At 30.9% G+C, this 23,667-nt stretch overlaps 3 protein-coding genes across 6 annotated transcripts; 1 reads left to right on the top strand and 2 right to left on the bottom strand.

Annotated features, from left to right (window-relative positions):
* The first annotated feature begins 7,745 nt into the window (after positions 1-7,745).
* LOC110736630 lies at positions 7,746-9,416 on the top strand. The gene is made up of 6 exons (XM_021916900.1): positions 7,746-8,112; positions 8,200-8,359; positions 8,462-8,590; positions 8,666-8,809; positions 8,924-9,124; positions 9,224-9,416. The coding sequence occupies exons 1-6, from the start codon at positions 8,066-8,068 to the stop codon at positions 9,335-9,337; spliced, it is 795 nt and encodes a 264-aa protein (XP_021772592.1). The 5' UTR covers positions 7,746-8,065; the 3' UTR covers positions 9,338-9,416.
* A 128-nt stretch (positions 9,417-9,544) lies between these two features.
* Positions 9,545-13,964, bottom strand: LOC110736629 (protein FAR1-RELATED SEQUENCE 7-like). 4 transcript variants are annotated; one of them, XM_021916895.1, is made up of 7 exons: positions 13,492-13,964; positions 11,860-12,967; positions 10,613-11,615; positions 10,445-10,534; positions 10,286-10,369; positions 10,137-10,202; positions 9,545-10,050 (listed from the first exon to the last, which is right to left on the bottom strand). In XM_021916895.1, the coding sequence occupies exons 1-7, from the start codon at positions 13,724-13,726 to the stop codon at positions 9,568-9,570; spliced, it is 3,069 nt and encodes a 1,022-aa protein (XP_021772587.1). In that variant the 5' UTR covers positions 13,727-13,964; the 3' UTR covers positions 9,545-9,567. The 4 variants fall into 4 exon arrangements, with proteins under 4 accessions (XP_021772587.1, XP_021772589.1, XP_021772590.1 ...); XM_021916897.1 differs by lacking the exon at positions 10,137-10,202; XM_021916898.1 differs by lacking the exon at positions 10,445-10,534.
* A 3,345-nt stretch (positions 13,965-17,309) lies between these two features.
* LOC110736628 (B3 domain-containing protein REM16-like) lies at positions 17,310-20,904 on the bottom strand. The gene is made up of 3 exons (XM_021916894.1): positions 20,682-20,904; positions 18,596-19,219; positions 17,310-17,829 (listed from the first exon to the last, which is right to left on the bottom strand). Exons 1-3 carry the CDS (start codon positions 20,823-20,825, stop codon positions 17,542-17,544), a joined length of 1,056 nt encoding a protein of 351 aa, XP_021772586.1. The 5' UTR covers positions 20,826-20,904; the 3' UTR covers positions 17,310-17,541.
* Positions 20,905-23,667: the final 2,763 nt, after the last annotated feature.

Genomic DNA, 23,667 nt, shown 5'->3' with positions numbered 1-23,667 from the left:
CAGAGCATTTAAATGAGAAATACATGCATTATATACGGCTATACGCAGCTGCTTACTAAATTAGGGTACATAAATTAATCACCATTAATTAAATTTGGCATTAATGAATATTGTTGAATCATCTCAAAATTAATTAATTTCACATACTAAACTAGCTGACTTGTCCTTTTCTACCAAACATATGCACTCCATTACTCTGTAAGTTTGTAGTACATTAATCAATTCTTTGCTAGGGTTTTCACGTGGATATTAATTAACACAAATTATAAAGAAAATTTAAGGTATATACAGTACATACGAAGTATATAGATATAATAATTCAATATTTTAAACTTATTTCTTCAATTTGGCAAAGTAAATTTTGCAATAAAATCTTGAGTTAAATTTGTACTCCGTAATAAATTGCAATACTTAATACTCTATTAGAATATGCTTTTTATATAAGGAGGAATTGAAATTATTTTTACAACTACTCAAAAAATATATATCAATTCAAATAAATTTCAATCATGACTTAAAAATAATGCAAATTGCTTTTTAATTTCTAAATATATCGGTGAATTTGTATATGTAAAATGCAACATTCCAGATTGCTCCAGCAGCTATTCTTATGTACGAGTAGACAAGAATGTACTTGGTACAATTTCTTAAATGATGATTTTTGTATAAAAATGCAAAGTTTACGTATCTTTGGTCATTTTTTGTATTAATTATTGCTATTAGTCATATGCAATTGAGTGTATCTTCTGATATTAAAAAGACAGACTTTATACGTGATTTTTGGATCAAAGTTACAACTACTATACAAAAAGACAATCAAAGTACTAAGAATAAAGGGAATTGAAGATGGTTGAAGCTCCGATTCATAAAACTCTTATGCTATGTTGAATTGTTGATGGATCAATTGAGAGATTTCCATGGCATTGAGTTATGTATGACTTTAAAAGATGGTTATTGGTTAAAATAACTTTGTTGTTAATGTTGTAATGGACCAGAAATTATCTTCAATAACTTTGTTGTTAATTAGTATACACTAGACCCTAGTGTAGGTACCATAACCTACACCCCCTACAAAACGCAGCGTTTTGCGTTTTTCCCCTACCCCCACAAACTACAGTAACTACCCCCACTAACCACAGTAAAAAAAAAAACTATCCATATCAAATTATTCTCTCTCTAAAAACCATCTTCTTCATTTTTGTAGAATTTCTCTCTCATCAACACCGTCGAATCGGAACGAAATTCTCTTCAAATTATTGCAAAATTGCTTCAAAACACTTCATAATTACTTCAAATGTCTGATATTCGAGATGAAATTAAACAATCGCAGCAGCATTTTGATAAAGAGTAAGTAATTTTGTTCATTTGATTACGATTTTAGTACAATTTTTGTATGAAGCATAATTTTGGTTCTTTTCCTTGTGATTGTAGAGTGATTTTGCAAAAAAAACGCTTTAGAGAAGAACATGGAAGATAAAACTGGAAAATCAGAGCAAAATGTTACCAAAGAGTAAGTAATTTTGTTCATATTCTTGCGATGACAATTATAGTGCGATTTTATGTGTGAAACCTAATTTTTGTTCAATTTTTTGCAATTGTAGTATGATTTTGGAGAAAAATACTTCACAGACGAGTAATTTGTTGAAAATTTCTGAAGAAATGTATGAACCCTAACTTTTGTAAAACCTAATTTTTGTTAAAATTTTTTGCGATTGTAGTAATTGTTCTAAGATTTTACTGAAAATAACTAAAACATTAACAATTTATTAAATAAAACAGAGACGATGATGATGATGTACCTCTTCAGTCAAGAGTAGACAAATTGAAAAAAAACCGCCAAAATGATCCAATTGTAGATCCGGAACTTTTAAAAGATATTGACAAGTCAATTGGTACGGATTTAACAATGTCTCCACTACCAAGGTAATTAGTCATTTACAGAATATATTATGTTCATGTCTAATATGCTAGTTGTATTTGATAAAATTGGTTTTATCTTTGTTTAATATGTTATTTGTATATGATCATATTTGATACTCATAATGTTCATTTATAGATATAGTTATGATCATATATTTATATTTGTTCATATGAGTATTTATTGAGATTTAAAAACAAAAGTACATTTCATTGAAACATCATTGTATATGATCATATTTGATACTCATAATGTTCATTTATAGATATAATTATGATCATATATGTATATTTGTTCATTTGAGTAGTCATTGAGATTTAAATAACAAATATACATTTCATTAAATCATCATGCACATATATAAATATGATAATAATCATTTCAGTGATATGCATTCAAACTAATGTCATGTAATTAATTTATAATGTAGTGATGTGCCATTTAGAGTGATACACTTGCTTCAATTTAGAGATGGGAAATCTGAACCATTAACTCTAAAGAAGGTTATACAACAAAATGAATATGGTAATAGTTATGAAAGATACACTTTAAACAAGTAAGTTTATATGTATAAAATAATTGTTTTTACATTCAATTATTGTACATTGTATATATATACCAAACTTATTAGGTAATTCTTAAAATTTTAGTGAAAAAAAAAGGTTCGAGTGAAATTTGTTATGTCAAAATCAAGACCACCAGAGACAAATCAAACAATAAGGTATAAAAGCTTTATACAAAATAACTAATTATCTTCTTCATTGTATAAATTAGTTCATACTTTAATATCATATTATATAAAATAATTCTGTTTTTTTTAAGTGAACAAAGTGAGAACATTCCTGCTACTAATGCAACAACTAAGAGTGTGTCTGCTACACATAACACAACTGACAAAGAGAGCAGGGATGAAAGGTATACTAATGATCAATTTTATATAAACAAATGTTCATTTTTATAACAGTATATTTTATGTACAATTTATGTGCATTTTTTATTTAAAGTATTTCTTAATATTGATTTCAGCAAGCAAGAAGAAGTTCAACCAAAAGTGCAAAGCAATCCAGTAAAGAATAGTCTTGGCCAAAAGTAAGAAAACTTAAATGTTCAATTTAGATAGACTATATGTTCATTTGAAAATCAGTACAAAAAAGTTTGCTCATGGCCAATAGTAATATAAGTTATATGTTCATTTTTTTATTTACTAATCAAAATTGTAAATTCAAACATATTTTTAATGAAATATCAGAAAACCCAAAGATGATTCAAGAATAACAACATTAAAGGACAAGATGCAAGAAATACATTTAGACATAGAGAGAAACCCAAAGTATGTTTAAATTTAAATAATTGAATTAATTTAATCAATTAATGAATATATTTCAAAGTTAATATCATACATTTACAGAAAGTACAAAGAATCGACAATCAGAATTATGAGAAATCTCAAAAGAATGGAAAAGGCAAGCAAGGAAATCAGGAAAGGTAAATGATCATATTTATTGAATATTTTTGTTTAATAGTCATAAATATCAATTTTAACAATACTATTACTTTTGAAGGTGAAGCAAAAAAGAAAGAAAAAGGGCCAATAGAAGAGAAAACTGTGGAAAAAGGTAAAAATTTTAAAATGTACATTTTTATTACAAAAAATGTTCATATTGGAAAAGCATAATATTAAATATTCAATAAGATTAAAAAAATTAAATTTTAACTAAATAAATTTTAATAGAAGTACAAGAAGGAAAAAAAGGGACTGAAAAAGAGAAAAGCCCTAAAGACAAAACTGTGGAAGATGTCTTTCCAAAGACAACAAATGTAGAAGGTAAAAATTTATAAATGTACATTTTTATTACATAAAATGTTCATATTGGATCTACATAATATTGAATGTTCAATAAGATTAAAAAAATATATAAATATTAACTAATTAAATTTTCATAGAAGGACAAGAGGGAAAAAAAGATCCTGAAAAGGAGAAAATCCCTAAAGAGAAAACAGTGGAAGATGAGTCTACAAAGACAACAGATCCGAAAGGTAAATAGTGGAAAATGTACATATTCATTACCTGAAATGTTCATTTATATTGTATATAGTAAACTTTTGTCATCCAATTTAATAATGTTTATTTAATCTTTTATATTTGATCATTTCATATGCAGCACAAATTGCACCTGATTTTGTTCAAATTGAGGATGAAACTTATCTTCTAGATCAAGATGATGATAAAGTTTCCACAAAACTTAGTGAGGAGACAGCTCCATCATCACAAAAAAGTGATCAGTCAACCAAAATGAAAACAAGATACAAAATGGTTGCAAGGAAAAACAAAAACAAAAGCCTTGTTGTTGTGCCAAGTGGTAGAATTACAAGGAGCCAAGGTAATCATAATACTTTTCTGTTACACAATAAATATTACACTTTCAAATATACTAACATAAATTTTTTTAAAAACAATAGATGTTCTGTTAGATGAATCTAAAAAGGGAAGCCTGAAGAAGGATGTTGAGCCTGCTAAAGAAACCGCAAAAATAGGACAGAAGAGAAGAATGTCTACAAGGAATTTTCCTATTCAAAAGGAAGCTGATGCACCACCTCCAGCACCTACTCCAATAAAAAAAATGGCAGGTGCTCCTGCTGAATATCCTCCAGACCAAGGCAAAAAGGGTAAATGTTCAATCTTAATGTATAGAATGATCATTTATGATGGTATATCATTAATGTTCAATTTCAATATATAGGTGGGAAAAAGAAAACTCTAGAAGTGAAGAAAACTTCTAAGGTTGCTGGCAAAAGAAAAGCAGGTATATAATGATATATTATAAATGTTCAATTTCTATATATAGAATGATCATTTGAGAAAACAATTTTGTTCATTTTATCATTTGCTTACTGTACATTTTCAATACTTAAACAAAATTATATATTTAATTTTCAGATGTCAGTCCTGCCAAGAGAAATGCTGGAAAGAGAAAAAAAATACAAGAAGTACCATCAGATGAACCCTCTCAAGATCCTGACAGTGATGATGATAGTGAAGAGTCAGTTTATAGAGCAGAAGAAGAGCCTGTCAGTGAGGATGATTATGAGGTGGAGGAAGAGGAGGAAGAGGAAGAAGTAAAGCCAAGGAAGAAACAGGCAAAGAAAGGGAATTCAGTGAAGGCAAAGGTTGAAAAGGAGGAGCAAAAGATGGTACTGTATGATGAAGGAAAGATTGAAGGTAGGAGAAAAAAGAAAATGAAAACTGAAATGGTTCAAGCAATAGAAACTGATGAAGTTGAGGAAATTCAGGAAGATGAATTTGAGGAAGAGAAATCTTCAAAGAGAGGAGGACATGTGAAGTTCATTGCATGGATAAAAAAGATGACACCTACCCAAAAACAACAAATTATTGATATAGGGTTAGGATCACTTCTTGACATTAGTTTACCTCAACTTGATCAAAAGTTCTGTAACTGGTTATTGGGAAGTTTTGAAGAAAATAGCCAGTATTTTGAACTACCAAAGAATGAAAAAATAGAAATTGAGGTAGAGGATGTTAGGGTAGTTTATGGCTTGCCTACAGGAGAAATTCCAATTGTTGAGCCAAAGTCTGATAAAATTAGTGAGGAGTATGCAGAATTTCTGAAGAAATGGAGAAAATCATGGTCAGGAAAAACTCCATCAGTGAGTCAGGTATGATCAGTTTTAAATGTTCATTTTAAATACATTAAATGATCAAAAGTATAAATGTTTTGTTCATTTTGTTTGCAGATTGTGAATGGATACATAAATGATAAATTCACCAACAACAGACCACCAAGTGAACATTTCATTACTAACTTTTTAGCAGTGGCTGTGAACTGCTTGATGAAATGTGTATCAAACAATCAATGCCATTTCAAATTTCTTTATTCTATGATGGACAAAGAAAACATAAAAAATTTGAACTGGTGTCAGTTTGTATATGACTCACTTATCAAATGTCATGTTGATTGGAGAAAGCAGCAAGGCAAGGGGTTCTACAAAGGCCCTCTTCAATTTCTGATGGTATATTCTTAGATACAAGATGTTCATTTAAATTTAAATAAATGCACTTTTTTTTATTGTTTATGTTCTGTTCCATGTTTTCTTTTTTCTTGTAGTTGTTCTATTTTGATAGAGTTCAGAGGTTAGACAAAAGGCCTCCAAGAACAATTCCTATCATATCTGCATGGAATAGAGACATGGTTCTTGAGAGGTTGAAGATTGAATTAGAATTGGGATTTGGGAGAGGGAAAATTCTACCAAGGATTGCTGCAGAAGTTGAAGAAAGTCCTAAGGTTATAAAATGATCACTTTTGTTAACATAAATGTTCATTTGTATAATCTGAAATGTTCAACTGCATAATTTTTAATATTCATTCATATAGGTTTTTATGGATGATTTTGTTTCCCTGGTAAAAACAACTTGTTCAAACCTGTCAAAGCTTTCTTCAAAATTGGTGAAGGCAAAGGATATCTTCCCTGGAAATGACTTGGTGAAAAAAGTTGATGAAGTTTTAGGAAAGGTGGTAGCTAGGGAACCATCAATTCTAAGCCAAGATGAAGAATTCTTTGGCAGTGAGGATTTCCTAAATGCACTTGCACAAGCTGAGAAGAATCTGATGCAAGGGTCTGAAAAGCAAACAACTGAGAAGCAAATGACTGGGAAGAAATTAACCAAAAAGGGAAAGGAAAAAGAACAAGAATATGACATCAGAAAAGCTTTCAGCTTGGGGTTGACTCCACCTTCTCCAGCCATTGGTAAATTCTAACTAAAAGAGACTATATATCCTAATTTTTATATGAAAAATTCTAAATTTGTGGTCTAAATTGTCCTAAACAGAAACAGGGCCCACCTTTTCAACACTTGGTGATATAATTGAACAACCAATAATTTCAACAAATGGTAATATGTTCATATATTTAATAATAATGTACATAAACTTAAGTAGAAATGTTCATTTCTAATTATTATGTGTAAATACTATTAACTTAGTGTATCTCCAAAATGATGATTTATAATACAGCTGGAGAAAAGGATGTGGGTAAAACTTCAGCAGCTTCAGAACAAAGAATTGAAGAATTTTCTAGAACTGGTATAATGTTCAATTAAAAAGTGTAAAATGTTCATTTACAAACAAGAAATATTCATTATTAATTGTATTATTTTGTTAGACGCAGCAACTGGTTCAAAACTTGATGCTGACACTAGGTCAGATAATGAAGGATTGCCTAGAACAGGTATAATGTTCAATTATAAATACTCAAATGTTCATTTACAAAGAAATTATATTATATCTAATTAAATTTTTTCTTAGATGCAGGATCTGGTTCAGTGGTTGATGCTGACCCTAGGTCAGATGGTGGTGAAAAAAGTGATGATCCAAAAAACACAGTTGGAGGTGGAAAACAAAACAAGGAAGATGTTTTTGAAAAAACAAAAAATGATGAAAAAGTGGAGGGGTAAAATCCTGAAGACATGTCTTACTATTAGGGTTATGTAATGGTGTAGGATAAAATATCTAGATGGAACAATTTAACTTATGTTACTATCGTGTTGTAACTTGAAACTGGTGTTTCTCAAACTATTGTATGTGTGAACATTATTTTGTTGAATATGTAATATGAATGTGTGGTTTATGTTAAATCAATAGGTTTATGTTAAATCAATATCTTTCATTTTATGAATTGAAAATGATTCAGGGTGTTACATAAGAAGCTTTTATTTTATTAATATGTACTGACATTGTTTCACTTTTCAGTGAAAACAAGAAGATTGTTGCTTCATCCTCAAAAGTCACAAAAAGGTACATTATTTATATTAAGTAAATGTTCAAAAATAATAATGAACATTTTCATATACCTAAATGTACATTTGTGTTATGTAATATGACCAGGAATGATGATAAGAAAAAGTCAATTGCAGAAAAGAAGAAAAAAACTGAAAAGGAAAAGGTTGAAAGGTATAATTTCAAATTTATTTATATACACTCAAATGTTCATTTATGTTCCTCATAATTTTCTTAATTTAACAATATTTTATATTGAACAACAAGACCAAAACGCGAAAAGAAAACACTTCCTCCTGCTTTCCGATCTCCTTACTTGGTCAAGTACAAGGATCTGTTTAAAGATGAGAAAGCCATGAACCAAATTGCAGTAGACTTTGCTCTTGGTGGAAAAGATGAAAGGTAATTACTTACACTAATTAAACTTAAGGTTTAATATCTTTTATAAAAATATGTTCACATTCATATTATTAAATGTTCATAATGCAGTGCACTCTTATACTATGATGGCTTGAATCTCATCAATAGAAATGAAATGAAAACTCTTGGAGATGATGTTGAAGTGACAAATTGTGTCATAGATGGATGGGCAAGGTTTCTTAATCATAAAAAGCCGAGAAACAAGATTTATTTCTCAACAGTGCTTCATGTTAGTCTTTCTTCTTTTTTTATATTATTGATTCTATTTTCCTATGATAAATAATTGCTAAAAATTCATTTAACTTCTATATGTTTGTTTGTATTTCAACAGCACATTATGTGCACAAATAAAGTTTGTCAAGAAGGATCATCAATGAAGACAAGAATTAATGCCTTCATAGAAAGAATTGACAATGAACTGAAGTTGAATAAAATTGACAGCATTGTTGGATATAAACAGGTATTAATTCTTGTTTAATACAAATGTTCAATTACCTTCAATATATTGTCCAATAACATTATATAATTTGTTCAGGTCTTCTTCCCAGTATCAACTTCTCAACATTTTTTTCTGTTGTGCGTCAATCATATAGAAGACAAAATTCATATAATTGACAATAGAAAACTACCAAAAAAGGTATCAGTCCAAGCAAAATATGAAGAACAACCAAAAATGATGGTGAGATAATATGTTCATTTATAGTTGACTACATGATCAATTATATTTTATTAATTGTTCATGTCTTCATCACAATACAAACTTCTAAACAATTTTTACTCTTTTTTCTATCAGTTAAAAGGATTGGCAGAGTACATGAAACACCTTGGATATCAAGATGCAAAAAGAATTGAAGACTACACAGTTGTTTTGGAAAAGATGAAATGGCGTAGCAACAATGACTATACAAACTGTGGAGTTTACATTATGAAGCATATGGAAACCTTCACTGCTGATCCTAATGAGAGCTGGATTTGTGATTTAAAACCAAACAATGTAAGAGTTATAAATGATCAATTATTTAAGATATAATATTCATTTATGAAACAGTAAAGATTGTTTAATTAAAATTTGACAATTCATTTTGTTCAACAGGTGGAACAAATTAGAAATCTAAGGCTCCAATACACAGCAGAACTGATGTTATTTGAAGAAAACACTGAATCAAGAGCAAATAGAAGGAAAGCTAGAAAATTTGCAACTTTGTAGTTTCAAATGTTCATTTACAACTATGTATATGTTCATTTCTTATATATGACTATTTTTTTTTTTTAGAAGTAGACTTATGGATTTTATTTTAATATTATTGTAATTGATATTTCATTTTAATCTTTGAATGAAAGTTTTTTATATAATAGATCGAAAATTCAAAATTACAAAATAGTAATTAAATCAACATTACAAAAAAGTCTAATGTTTATAAAGTTCTGGAATACTAATTATTTATCTTTATTAGCCAAACGTTTAGCTACACTTGTATCAAAAAAGGCTAACAACCTATCATATTTAGAAGAAATCTTTTTAGAACCTAATTGAACATTTCTTGATTGAAGAATTGGAACACGAGCACCTTGATCATTTCTTTGAACTGTGGGAGGAGTAACTTGAACATTCTGAACAGGAAATCCTTGATCATTTATTTGAACCGTAGGAGAAATAACTTGAACATTTGTTGATTGAACATTCCTGGAGTTGGATATGATCATTTCTGGATTGGTGTTTGAACAATTCTGAGTTTGATTTTGAACATTCCTGGGAACAGTAGGTTGAATAACAACAGGAGATTTTGTTGACGCACTAGTATGAATTGGAACTCTTGGATTAATTTGAGAGTAAGTTTTAACACCAGAAGCACCTTCATTTGCACCAAAATTAGAACAAGGTTGAACAGCAGAAACACCTTCAAGATTTAAATCCTTCGCCTTTAAAAAAATTAAATTGATCATTAATAAACCAGTATATGATCAGTTACAAACACTTATACAAACAAATATGGAAAAAAAAAAACCTTAGCAATAGATGAAATATCAACATCAATAGATATGATAGATGAAAGAGAGCTTTCACCAGTAGCCTACAAAAAAACCAAAAAAAAATATAAAAAATAAAAAATTAAATAAAAAAAAATTATAATATAGATCATAAATGTTCATATACCTGATCAAAATCATTGGAAATACTATGATTTGATTCCTTAGAACTAGAAGGAATTTCTTCTACAACAGCTGATTTTAAGCCGACCTATATTTTTAAATTATAAAAATCAATATTAATAAAATATAAATAAAATGTTTTTTTTGGCACATTTGAATTTACCTGAGCCCGTTTATTGCTCAAAACAATCAATTCAATGGGATCACTAATAGAATTAGCATAAGTAACAGCACAACCGTTCTCATCAAGTTCCTATTTAAAAAAAAAAACATAAATGATCATTTACGAAAACTGAAATGATCAATTTGAAAATATGAAATGATCATATACCTGTACAACTGCTTGCCCTATACCCCTTTTGTAAGGAGTGTACAGAGACTTTTTCCTCTTGAAATTACCCTTTGCCTTGTTACACTGCTTCTCCAAGGTACTCTTAGGCCTTACATTCCTCTCACCTTTAGGCCTAGCTTTTGGAGGATTCTTGATCTCAAGATCAACAATTTCAACCTCTTTAACAGGTTCACTAAAGTCAATTACACCTGATACACTCTCAACCTTTTCTTTTAACAGATTGAAATAACACTCAACCTCTGCCCTTGCATTCAAAGAATTCTGACAACTTGTTATCAACTTAACAAACTTTCTGATTGTTTGTGACCTCCAAACACTAGTAGCCACAACATTTGTCCTCAAAGTAGGTTCTTCAATACCATGACTACACATGGCAGCCTTTGTCCATCGTTTCATTATATACTCTTGTGGAATATTACGCACACAATGCAAATGATATACTCGAAGAGAATGAGAACAAAGTAAACCAGTCTCACTAAAGTACATGCATGTGCAACAAATTGCATGTGTTTCCTTATTAAAAACAACTTCATGCTTAATTATATCCTTCCCAGGCCTCCAAAGAAGATATGAATATTCTGGAAAACGCAAACCATTATCAACATGATCATAAGCTGTCCCCCTAATGAACTCCTCTTCAAAAAGAACATAAGCTTGAATAGTGTACAATGATCTTGCATGAACTAATATACCAATATTAGCAAAAGCTAGGTGCCTATTACCCCTCAGAGTATTGTAATCTCTTGCACCTTCCTTACTTCTCCACTCAGAAATGACATCAAGAAAAACATGATAAAAATCACATAAACCTTGAGTCTTATTAAGACGTTGTGAAACTGACTTATTAGTAGTTTCACTACGTTGAGAAGACAATATACCACCAGACCAATACTTCTTAGAATAAGCAGGACACCACATTTCCTTTATTTTATACAAATCACATAACCAATCATCATTTTCACATTTGTATTTATCACACATCCTGTATAACAGAAATGATCATATATTAATTTAAAAATGAACAAAATATAAATTAAAATATGTACATTTGTGTAAAGAATAATGATCATAAACAATATGGACACTAATAATATTATGATAACATACATAACAAAGTAAATTGTATGATCATATGTAAAACACTAAATGTTCATATATATATCACATAATAATCAAATATATCACATAATAAAAATAAAAAATAAATATAAAAAACAATAATTTACCTTTTCCAGAAATATTCAAATTCAGCAGGAGTTTCACAATACTTCAAAAGATATCCAAACAAATCTGTAAAGCCTTCCAAAGCTCTCAATGCTCCAATGTGTTTCTTAGAATTTTGTTCAAGATGCCATACACATAAACGATGATGAACAGTTGAAGGAAAAATGTTTCTTATACCCGCTGCAATCGCTTGTGCTTGATCAGTCATAATTGTAATGGGACTTTTCCTCCCCATTGAGTGCAAAAATGTATCAAACAACCAATCAAAAGACTCGGTGCGCTCATTAAGAATAAAACCCATACCAAACATGACATTGTTACCATGATGGTTCATCCCAACAAATGGAGCACATATCATTCCATATTTATTAGTTCTATAAGTTGTATCAAAAACCAACAAATCTCCAAAGTAATGATAATCTCTCATCATCCTACCATCACGCCAAAAAAAACTAACTAAAGCACCACTATCATCTTGTTCAAAATCATAATAAAAATCTGTCTCATCCACATGTCTCTTGGCAAAATATTTAATCAATTGGTTACCATCACATCCTTCAATTTGGGCAGCTTTTTCAGATGACAATGCATTATAAGCATCAGAAGCAGTAAAACAAAGATTAGGAGATCCCCCAACCTCCTTCTTTAGAACCCTCAAAGAATCAGTAACTTTGACTCCACTCAATTTCATTGTTGAAATGAAAAGAAGCTGCTCTTTATTCACATCTCTTTGAGACCTTATCAAATGCCTTTTTTCAGGAGGAATCATAGCATGATTATGAACCATTTCATGTCTTGTACATGTATAGACCCCTAAATGATCAATATGAAACTGCACAAAAGCTAAACAACCAGTTCGATGATCCAACTTCTCATAAATCCTTTTATTCTTACACTTATTATCTTTGAATCCCTCATTACAACAAACAAATCTTTTCATCAAAAAAGAATCATCTCTTCTTCTCTTACTCTTCCCAATTCGAATTCCAAAACCTTTCCTAAAAGCATATTCATTATACGCTTCGAAAGCTTCATCTTCAGATTTAAATTCTTTATCCTTTAATTCAGACTGTTCTGCTTCTAAATACATAATATCATCATTTTTTTCCACTGCACAATATACAATTATAAATGATCATAAAGAGTTTCATGAATGAACAATAACAAATAAGTAAAATGTTCAATATCAAAACAGCACATGATCAATTGCAAAAAGAATTTCAGCACATAATATTTTGAACAATATTTTCATTATTTACCACTACACATAATATCGATATAAAAATGTAAAAATAAATGATCAAAAATGACTTTAAGACTGAACATAAACACATTAGTAACAATGAATAAGAAAACATAAACGATTAATTGAAAGTATAATCTACAAAATATACGACAAAAACACACAATTCTAAAACACAGAGAAAACAACAAATGAAACAACAAATGAAGCAACAAAATGTTCATACAAAGTACAACAATCCAAAAACGTTCATCATAATGTAATCAAAGTAGTAAATTCAAAAATCGAAAGTGAATAATAATACATCAATTAAGTTCAAATTAACAGAGCATTATAACAGAACAAATTAGGGATAATTAAAAATTGAAAAATTATGATCACAATTACTCACATTGTTGCACAAACGAATCAACGAAACGAAGTCCAGAAGGAAACACACGCTCGCAATCGCGATCAAAATCAACGCAATCTCCAGATGCAGAATTCGCCATTGATGATCGGTAACAATTAACGAATTCGTTCAAAAAATCAAATGAAGAAGATGAATTAGCGAGAGAAAAATGTAGATCAAAAATGGAGGTTGGTTGATCAATTGAAGAGAGAGAAAAAATAGGGTTTAAAATCATATATATACATAAATTGAATAATAAGAATCAAAGGAAAAAGGAAAAAAGAGGAAGAAAAGAAAAAAAGAAAAAAAGGAAAAAAAAAAAAAAAAAAAGGAAAGAATCGCAAAAGGAAAGAAGCTGCACATGAGAACTCAATACCAGCTACAAAACGACGTAGCATAGGGGGGGTGTAGGGAACACACCCTACACTAGGGTGTAGGGTAAAATTTTCACTTTGTTGTTAATGTTGTAATGGACCATGAAATTATCTTCAATAACTTTGTATCATAATTATGTAGTTTTGCTGCCTATTTGTGGCCCAAAAGATAATCGAAGGGAGGAACCAACATTTATTATACGGATTAATATCTACTTCGCATAACTCTATAAGGAAGCATCTTTTAACAACGTGCTTGGTATCTATACTTTTATATATTAAAAATGTTCCTAAAATAGAATATGTGCCATATGGTACCCTTCGTATGTATTAGATCTATGTCACATCTCTTTCCACATGTATTGTATGCCATATCATCCATTATACTATAAACATGTTTTAATTGCAATAAAAATGTTTATTACAAGGTTTGAACATAAGACCACCAAGAAATGAATTAATGTCCTTACTATCTTTGCTTTCTTTTAATTGTGTTTCATTTTTAATTATAACTAGCCTTCTGGCTTGTGCAATGCACGGGATGTTTATAGGTGTACAATATAAATTTTTATTTTATAATATGTTTTAATTGGAAAATGAATAGTTTATAAAGGAGAAGAAGGGGTGAAAATTGAATGTAATTGTAGAAGATAGTAAGTTGGGGGAAAGTGTGACCAGCCACATATAAGAATTTATGGGGAAAAAAAAAGAAGATAATTTGGGGTTAATTAGCTTTTTTTTTTTTTTTTGACGAGGTTAAATTAGCTTTAACAGGGGAATAATCATTGATTTTTCGTACAAATTATACAATATACAAATTCACTTGTACTACAGTGTATATTGAACAGGCTTCATTGCACTACAAATTTTTACCTACACCCCGGAGTAGGAAGAGCTGCCTGCACCCCCCACTCCTTCCTAATAACGTCATCTTGGTTGTTTTTTCAGTTCTGAATCACCTATAAAATGTTCATTTTCATCACTGTAAATGTTCACTTCTATATTTTTAAATGTTCATTTCTTTAGAATAATTATTAAATGTTCAATTATGGTAATACGACATGAAATATTCAAATTATTATATTTTTGTATTTGTGCTTCTAAATGACTATTTATAGTAGTACTCAAGGAAAAAGAAAAAGTTCATTTCCTTCCTAATAAAATCAAAATGAAATTATATACCACCAAAATTAAAATTGAATCAATCAAGGATATTCCGTCGAAAAAGTCGTTTTTCCTACAAAAGGGTTTCCAACAACCGATTCCGACGGAAATTCCGTCGGAAATGGGTTTTCCAACAGAATTCAGGGTGATTCCAACGGAATTTTTCCGTTGAAAATGGCATGTTTTCTAGTAGTGAAAATTTGAACAATTGGATGTTATAATATACAATACAACTCCACATATATTATCAAACACAATAAGCTTCTCGATCTAAATTCGAAAAATTCAAGCTTGTGTTATTGGTTTATGTTGCTTGGCGACTCCATGCCTTCTTGGTTTCTTTCTTTTTGTCATCTTCCTTTTTTCCTTGCTATTGTGCGGTGTAACTCACTATATGCACAATTCTTTTTTAACTAATAAAAAAAAAAATATTGTATTAGATTTGAGCAAGAATAAATGTTGAAATGAACCAATTTTCATATGAACATAAACATGGATGAGTATAAAAATGGACATGAACGATATGAAAATTAACATCTATCAGTATATATATGAACATATATTAGTGTGAAAATGATCATCTATTAATATGAAAATGAACAACTATAAATACATAAATGAACATATTTACGTGATTCAATATGGATATGAACATCTATTAATATATAAATGAATATGTATTAGTTTGAAAATGATCATGAAAGATAATGATCGATGAGCATATACATAAAATATATACGTAAATAAACACTCTTGAAGTTATCAATATGTGATTGACCATATATCCATCTGAGAAAAGACAATATTTTGAAATTCAAAATTAAAATGAACATGAATATTTGAAGAAGATGACAAAAACATGAACATTTATCAAAATTTTAATAGTCGTATGTTAATATGTGAACTTGTGAATGACCATATACTATTATGTGATTGAAAATCTACCAACATAAAAATAAACATTTACCAAAATATTTTTTCACTCCAAACTATAATAAAGAATGAACATTATTACGTGAATGACTATGTACTAATATATAAATGAACATTTATATTAATCATATATTAATATGTGAATTGCAGTATACTAATATATAAATGAACATTTATCAAAATAGAATATTCATTAAAACAAAATTCACTACGAACTAAATTTATTAATACTTACATTTCTCCAGAATATTTGTTTTTCTTCCCTGAAACTGTTTCCTTTATTTTGCTAAAAAAAAAGGAAAAAAAAAGTATTGGCTTAATTTACTAGTTTTTGAACAAAAATTACTAGAACTATAGTAAAATACTTATGTCGATACATTTTCCATGGTTGATGTTTCAATTATGTTCTTGAAATACAATCGTATTAAACAAATTAGTAAACCTAGGGTTAATATTTTTTTTTTGTTCCAAACTTGAACAAAATAACTTACTTTTTTCGAATTTTGCCTTTGTTTTGTTGAATTTCGAAGTGATTGAACAATTTCTTGTGATAATTTTTTTTAATTTTGTAACAATTTTGCCATTAAAGCTTTTGATGAGAGAGAAAATGGCTGAGAAATAGGTGAGAAGAGAGAAAACGGATGAGAAATGGGTGAGGAGAGAGAAAATGCAAATGCAGATGGAGGTTTTGAATTATCATTTTTTTTCTCTTTTTTTTTTTTTTTTTTTTTTGTGCATATATAGGGGGTAATAAAAGCAGTTAGTGTGCAGTGGCTATGGAGGCAGGGGGATTAAACGTAGTGTTTTGATGGGGGTGCAGCCGTGTAGGTAAAGTTCCCTACTCTAGGATGTAGGTATAGATAATTACCATTGCACTGAATATACACTAAGATATGAGAGACCAAAAGCCCACAATACTGTGATTACAAGCCCAATCCATTCATTGTCAGAGTTTTAGCAAAGTACATTACATTACTCGTAATCTCGTATAATCCAAGTTTCATATACTGTGATGTGCAAAGAGGCAAACGGGTTGTTTGGATACTTTAGATACGGATGAGTGGATGACAAGTTATTTTGGTTGGGCAGTTTAGTTCGTATAGTCATATAAATTTCGGTTCAGGTAAAAAAACGAATCATCCAATTTCGAGTACAGTCAAGGCTTAAGGGTCTAGATTGGGTCAGTTCTATCAAAAAGTAATTACTATAGTCTATAGGTACTAACATGCTGCAATACACCAACTTCTAACCTTCTGTTTACCTTGTCTTTGCATGAGGTGTTTCTTTGCTGATTACCTTCTCTGAGATAAATTACAAAATGCCTCAGAAAGATGCAATAGTGCAGTATGATGCTCAAAATTGTCATGCATAATGGCAAATACCTATCGTTGTCAAGGAAGCTAGAGCAGGTTAAGAGGCTGTCTAAGCAACACCGAAACGATTTACAGGATAAAAAGTGAAACAAATGCTACATGATAGCTATAATCACAACAAAACTAAAAAATAAAAAAAGAAGGAAACCTTAATCTACTCTCAAACAGAATTTCTTGAATTTCAACAGCGGTAGTCAGCATTAAACCTAAGGTGTTTTATAAGAAGGGAGGTGAGCTGCCTCTGGAACAGCGCGATATATTGAGACATCAAAGATAACTGGCTCATCCTTTTGGCTTACCAGTTTAAACAAGCAGACATCAAATTCTTGCAACAAGTTATCTACAGCGAAGTTGGACCACCCAGAAATGAAAACCCCGCCTCCATACCGTGGCTCAGCATTAAACCTCACAGTCCAGTTTTTGCCATTTGCACGGAGCTTCATATCTTGGTGTTTCCGAGTAAGATAAGTCCTTGACCATGGTGCAGGAATACCCTGCATACGGAATCAGTATTAAGTAGACAAAATCTAGTCAGCAAGACCCATTACATTTGTTTCTAAACACATCACAATTCATAACTAAAAAGAAGATCCAAAATCGGATATTGGGTTTCACACTTTCACTACAGCAATAATCACAACCTAAAACCAATCCCAAATTTTAGTTCACAAATGGACCCCTGAGGACTCAGTGAGGAGTATTCGACAAGTAGGCATTGTGGCGGGGTATTTTACTTTTGGCACTTTCAATATAAAATCAACACTGAGTTAGCAAATTTACGAGGAAGAAATAGTCAATTACAGAGTACCTTGTGAGCGTTTAAAATATTGGGGGTATCTTATGGATTACGACAAAGTACCAGAGTACATGGAGTAGTTTACCCTTGATTCAACCAAAGGAATTATAGACTCACTCCTGCCTAGAGATTAAGGCATTGTTCTTCTAGAATAGAGAGAGGCAATCTTTATAAGACTGATACATAACAAAATAAGCACAGTGATTACAGATGATTTGTCGAGGAAAATAGCCTTAAAACCCCATATTTTGCCAGATTTGCCTAAAGTAATGCCTGTTTTGGATTCCACCAAAGTAATCCCTAATTGAGGCATACTTTGTCAGTAATTTCAGGTAAACTGGTCGTGGTATGAGGCTTATATCATCTCTTATTTTTAAACAACAATGGAGATATAATTAAAGGCCATTTTTGCTCATATTGACATAATTGGCAGGAAACGGAAAGAGTTATCAGAGAAAGCTTACCAAGCGATAGTACTGGGAAACATTACTATCTTTCAAGACAACAATGAAGCTTTCAACTGTCAAATTTCGGTTCGCCATTTGCAGTGCTCTCTCTTTATCTGCTTCACTCGGGGGCACTCTATCTAGTGTGTCATCTGTGCTACGGTTTTTTTCTTCAGCACCACTATTTCTTAAAACAGTAGAGTTCCTACGATTCTTCCTCCTTGAGGCTCTGGCAGAGGCTCTTTCAGTGTCCGAATCTTCAAGCTCTGAATTGTCCTTATTTCCTGTAGCCATGGCAGAACCTACCATTGTATTTTTTCTTTTTAACTGAGAATTTTCACCTGCACCATTTTTTTCAAGAGCAGATTTCTTGACAAAATATGAACCAGCTACCTCACACAAGTTCCTTCCGCTCAACACCCAAACCTTAAAGCAGGAATCACGGGTGTACTTGAACATGAGCAAGTCATTTTCTTTCAAGTTATGCGCTTTTGCAAACTCTTTCCATCCATCTTTGAAAAAAAGGGTGTTGTTATTATCCCTCACAAGTTGTACCTCCCATGTAGAGCCCCCAGGGCTTTTGAGGACCACCATTTGTGGTAATTTATTCCACATGTTTTCAGAAAATTCTTTCGGAATCATCTGGTAATACATAGGAATACATAGGGAAAGGAAATGGATTTCAGACATTCATCCACAAATGTTTTGATTTATAAATTTCAATCCCATGCTTCTCACAACATGACTGATTATCAACGATGAAGAAAATGTGCAGTAATTACACAATCAGGGTAAGTAAGCATGTCACTCCAATTACAAATGCAACGAGACATGTATCCACTTCTCAAAAGTGCAGTGCAGCAACAAACAAATACCACCAATAAATGTTCAAGCAAATGAAAAATTTGACGTCCGTTACAAGAAAATGTATCGCAAAGGCCATTCTTGACGTCATATGAAGTTATGAACCCACAAGGCATTACTGCTCAATTTTGTTACAGTAGATATATATAGAGTTATAGACAATATCCAACCTTGATACTCTATAAAATCGATATCCCATTTCTTAAAATTAAACATCTATAATGAACTTTTTGCATGCAAGAAATTCCTAAATGGCTCTTGTAGTAAACAGTTTAAAATCACAGGAAAGATAATATATTTGTAAATAAATTTGTAAGAAAAGCTCATGTTCATTAGCATAGTAATGAAACTCTATCCCCAAACATGTGTTTTTCATCAATAACTTTACATTATCACTCGATTCCACCTCTCAAAGTAGTAATGGATGGTAATGAAAGTTTATGAAGAAAATGAAGTACTAACATTATCATGGATAATGACATAAGATTTTCTTCACAGATTTATAAACAAACTACCATTCCTGCAATCTATGACCACTTTCCAAACAAGATTAAGAGTCATACCGCAATAATCCAGATGGTACAAGACCTCCAAGCTCTTCAAATTTTAAGAAGATGAATTGGCAAAAGTTATCTACACATCTATTCTTCGAAAAATCAATAACGATACACATCTATGCTTCGAAAAATCAATAACGTCAAAATAAAGAGCTAATCTAACCAATCTAGCCCCACCAATAGCTACAATATAATACCAGTGCGCTCAATTATCTTGTTGTAGTTGCCTAAACATATTGAAAGCTTCTAACAATTAAAAGTTTCTCATAGTACAACACTGTCATTAAAATGGCAATGGGAAAACATTAGTACAACATAATACATGCATTTTTCATATTTGTATAAAACACTACATTAAAATTTTCCATGATTTCTTCTAGTATACTACGTATATGAGAAGATAATTATTTGATAAAACTAGAGGAATTACTACATGCACTCCTAAAACACACCTGTTCAAGACAAATTCTTTTCATAATTCTGAGGTTAAATTATGCCAATTCTAAACTACGGAATACATTGATTTATTAAATCAAACAAACCCACAAACCCTCACTCCCAAAACTAAAAACTAATTACAAAACAAAATTAACATGCAAATTCAAAAGAATTAAATAATAGATGAAACAAACAGCAACAAATATAAAAATAAAAAATTTGAAAAGCAGAGAGAGAGAGATTACAAGTTGGGAGTGAAAATCGGAGGAAAGAAATTGGAAGAAACGCAAAGACTTGAAATTGGTCCAGTAAACTTCTTCCTCAAATGATCTGAATCCGCCATTTTCACTCCTGCTAACCCCATTTTTGGTGCACCCATTTTTCCCCATTAATTAAAATCTCACCGAACTGATCACAATTTTACTTACTGCAATTCTGCAAATGTAAACTATAGAGAGATGAAAGGAAGACCCTTGAAAGGAGTAAATAAATTGGAAATATTACCATTTACTCCCTTCGTCCCTAATTATTTCAGCATTTTCAATTTTGGTATCCCATAATGTGTGTCCCATAAAATTTTCCGATTATACCCTTATTAGAAGATTTGAAAGACACAAAATACTCTTAAATTTTCTTCACAAAAAAAAAAATCTAAATTTTTCATAAAAAGAAAAGAGACATTATATCATATCATATCACTAATAAATAAAATCGGTCTCGTAGCCAGGTCACGAGACAGCATTGACATTCCAGTTTTTCGTCAAGTATCGCGCCACGTAGGCGATAAATAGGTATTATTGTGATTAGATTAGATGTCACGTAAGATTAGATTGGATAGATTTGTTTAGGATAAAAATGTATGCATAAAATAATTTATAATTCTTCTGAAAAAAAAAATATCTTTTTCTTTGACAATAAAATTTTACTTATAGCAACACACTACATATTATAATTAATATGAATATCCAATTAATAATATAATTTTACACCTATACGGATAAGCACGTAATTATAATTATAAATATAGTCATGTATCATTAATTTTCTTTACCTAACATTTAAAAAGTATAAATACTAATTATTATTATTATTATTATTATTATTATTATTATTATTATTATTATGTGGCTGGCCTTATATGTGGCTAGCCACATCAATCACCTCCACAACCTCCAAACCTTAATCCTCAAAGCTCCCTCGTCCTTTTCGACAACCCTTCCTCCTTCCAACTACTCCCAACCTCCACCTCCTCCGCCGCCGTCTTCGTCGCCGGTAGATCTACCTACACCGTCGTTTTGATTTCAAATCTGCAGCATTCAGTTCAGATGGTAGACTTGATTTAGAATGACGGCAATCGCAAAGGTAGATGGTAGTTTTGAATCAAAATAATGGCGATCGCAAGGATTTGAATTAAGGTAGATGGTAGAATTTCTCATGCTATTTACCTCCAACCATACAACACCTTAGAGAATATTTATGTTTTGCATCTTACTTTTTTCTTCTTATTTTTTGTTTGGTTAGGGGTTACTTGGTCGGGGTTTACTCGATCGGTCGGGGGTTACTCGGTCGATCGGGGTTACTTGGTTGGGGGTTACTAGGCTAGGGGTTACTCGATCGGTCAAGGATTACTTAGTTAGTCGGTGAGGGGTTACTAGGTTGGTCAGGGGTTACTCGGTCAGTCATGGGTTACTATAGGTCGGCCAAGGGTTACTAGGTCGGTCATGGGTTACTAGGTCAGTCTGGGGTTAGTTAGTCAGGGGTTACTTGTGTGTTAGCTGGCCACACGGTGTGTGGCCAACTCCCTACGTGTAACACCCCCAAATCTCTCTCTACTAAAATATTAGCATAATACGTATAATTATACCGTAGAGATAGAGTTAGGCATATTACCGCCACGTGATTACGCAAAACTACCAAACTACTAACCAGAACCAATACTTTGCAGCGGAAACTCAAACTCTTTCTTTATTAATAATAGTTATAAATAGAAACCATTGTCAGGAATACTCATAATAAAAATAAAGACCAACATTCCTAATTTTAGGTGAAGAACATCCCGGGACTCCCATATGCTCAATTATTGACTCCACCTGAAAATAGTTAACACTGCTTAAAACAGGGCGAACCAAACAAATAGAAAATACAGGTTAGCAAAATATGCTAAGTACAATAAGTGCAAGATAAGTAAACTCAATTTATTTGCAAACATGCTTTTAAAACCAATTCCGATAATTAATTCAATAATTCCAAACCCATTATTCCAAAACCAATTCCAATAATCCAATAATTCAAATAAATAATTAATAAAACCAATTCCTCTTTTTAAATTTAATTCCTCACCTAATTTTGCTCACCCCCCAAGCTAGTCTCCTACTATTTCAAGGTTATTCTTGAGGTTAGACTCGGTCATACAAAGTCCAAAGTCTTATCAACCAAATCCGCATAGTACGATTACTATCAACATGCTTGTAAAGCTTTAATAATAATAATTCAATAATTCCAATATAATTCAAAACTCCTTTTTATTTAATTCAACATGCTTTCAAAATCGAACCTTTAAAACATGATAAATAATTTTAATCATTAAAAACATGATATAAAAATCAATCCTCCAATTTATTTATCAAAACCAATTATTTGAACATGTTTTTATTTCATAAATCATAATTCAATTCAACTTAATTAATTCAATTATCACAAAAATCATATAAAACATGCTTATTCAATCCAATCAATTTCAAAAGTATCTAACCACCTAACGTACCTTTGATCTTTGTTTAGCACACACAAAAGAATTTCAAGAACTTTGATCAAACACACCCTACAATTAAACATAACCTTAAATAATATAAGGTTAACAAATAATTACAACAATTAAATTAAAAACCCCCAACTATATATACATGAACCTTATAAATTATTTTTCATAAACTTGAATAAAAATCTGATTTTATTCAATTAAATCTACTCATAATAATTTTTATAAATCCCCCGTAATAATAATAATTAATTAAATAAGAGAAGAGAAGAAGACAAGGTAGAAAACCAAGGAAAAAGGAGAAGAGAGGTGGCGACAAGGGCAACAACTGGTGGCTGCCGTGGCTGTGATCGGCGGTGGTGGTCAGTGGCAGGTGGCAGCCAGAGGTGGAGGGTGGTGGTTGTGGTGTTTTGCGCAAGAAAAGGTGAGAAAAGAGAAGAGAATTAGAGAGTTTTGGTGTGAGTGTTTAGCCA

The sequence above is a fragment of the Chenopodium quinoa genome, unplaced genomic scaffold (assembly GCF_001683475.1).
Source record: "Chenopodium quinoa cultivar QQ74 unplaced genomic scaffold, ASM168347v1, whole genome shotgun sequence".
Taxonomy (NCBI): Eukaryota; Viridiplantae; Streptophyta; class Magnoliopsida; order Caryophyllales; family Amaranthaceae; genus Chenopodium; species Chenopodium quinoa.
The sequence above is the reverse complement of the archived record's forward strand: the minus strand, read 5'-3'. Positions and strand labels throughout refer to the sequence as shown.

Bases quoted from the DNA above. Each gene is read 5' to 3' on its own strand.
- LOC110736629 (XM_021916895.1), bottom strand. From the start codon at position 13,726: ATGATTTTAAACCCTATTTTTTCTCTCTCTTCAATTGATCAACCAACC. The intron at 10,535-10,612 runs GTATATGATCAT...TTTTTTAAATAG, and splicing joins TAGGGCAAGCAGTTGTACAG to GAACTTGATGAGAACGGTTG. The intron at 10,051-10,136 runs GTTTTTTTTTTT...ATTTTTTTAAAG, and splicing joins ATATTTCATCTATTGCTAAG to GCGAAGGATTTAAATCTTGA.
- LOC110736628 (XM_021916894.1), bottom strand. From the start codon at position 20,825: ATGGGGAAAAATGGGTGCACCAAAAATGGGGTTAGCAGGAGTGAAAAT. The intron at 19,220-20,681 runs GTAATCTCTCTC...ATGTATTACCAG, and splicing joins CCGATTTTCACTCCCAACTT to ATGATTCCGAAAGAATTTTC. The intron at 17,830-18,595 runs GTAAGCTTTCTC...TTCCGTATGCAG, and splicing joins TTTCCCAGTACTATCGCTTG to GGTATTCCTGCACCATGGTC.
- LOC110736630 (XM_021916900.1), top strand. From the start codon at position 8,066: ATGAACCAAATTGCAGTAGACTTTGCTCTTGGTGGAAAAGATGAAAG. The intron at 8,591-8,665 runs GTATTAATTCTT...TAATTTGTTCAG, and splicing joins GCATTGTTGGATATAAACAG to GTCTTCTTCCCAGTATCAAC. The intron at 8,810-8,923 runs GTGAGATAATAT...TTTTTCTATCAG, and splicing joins AAGAACAACCAAAAATGATG to TTAAAAGGATTGGCAGAGTA.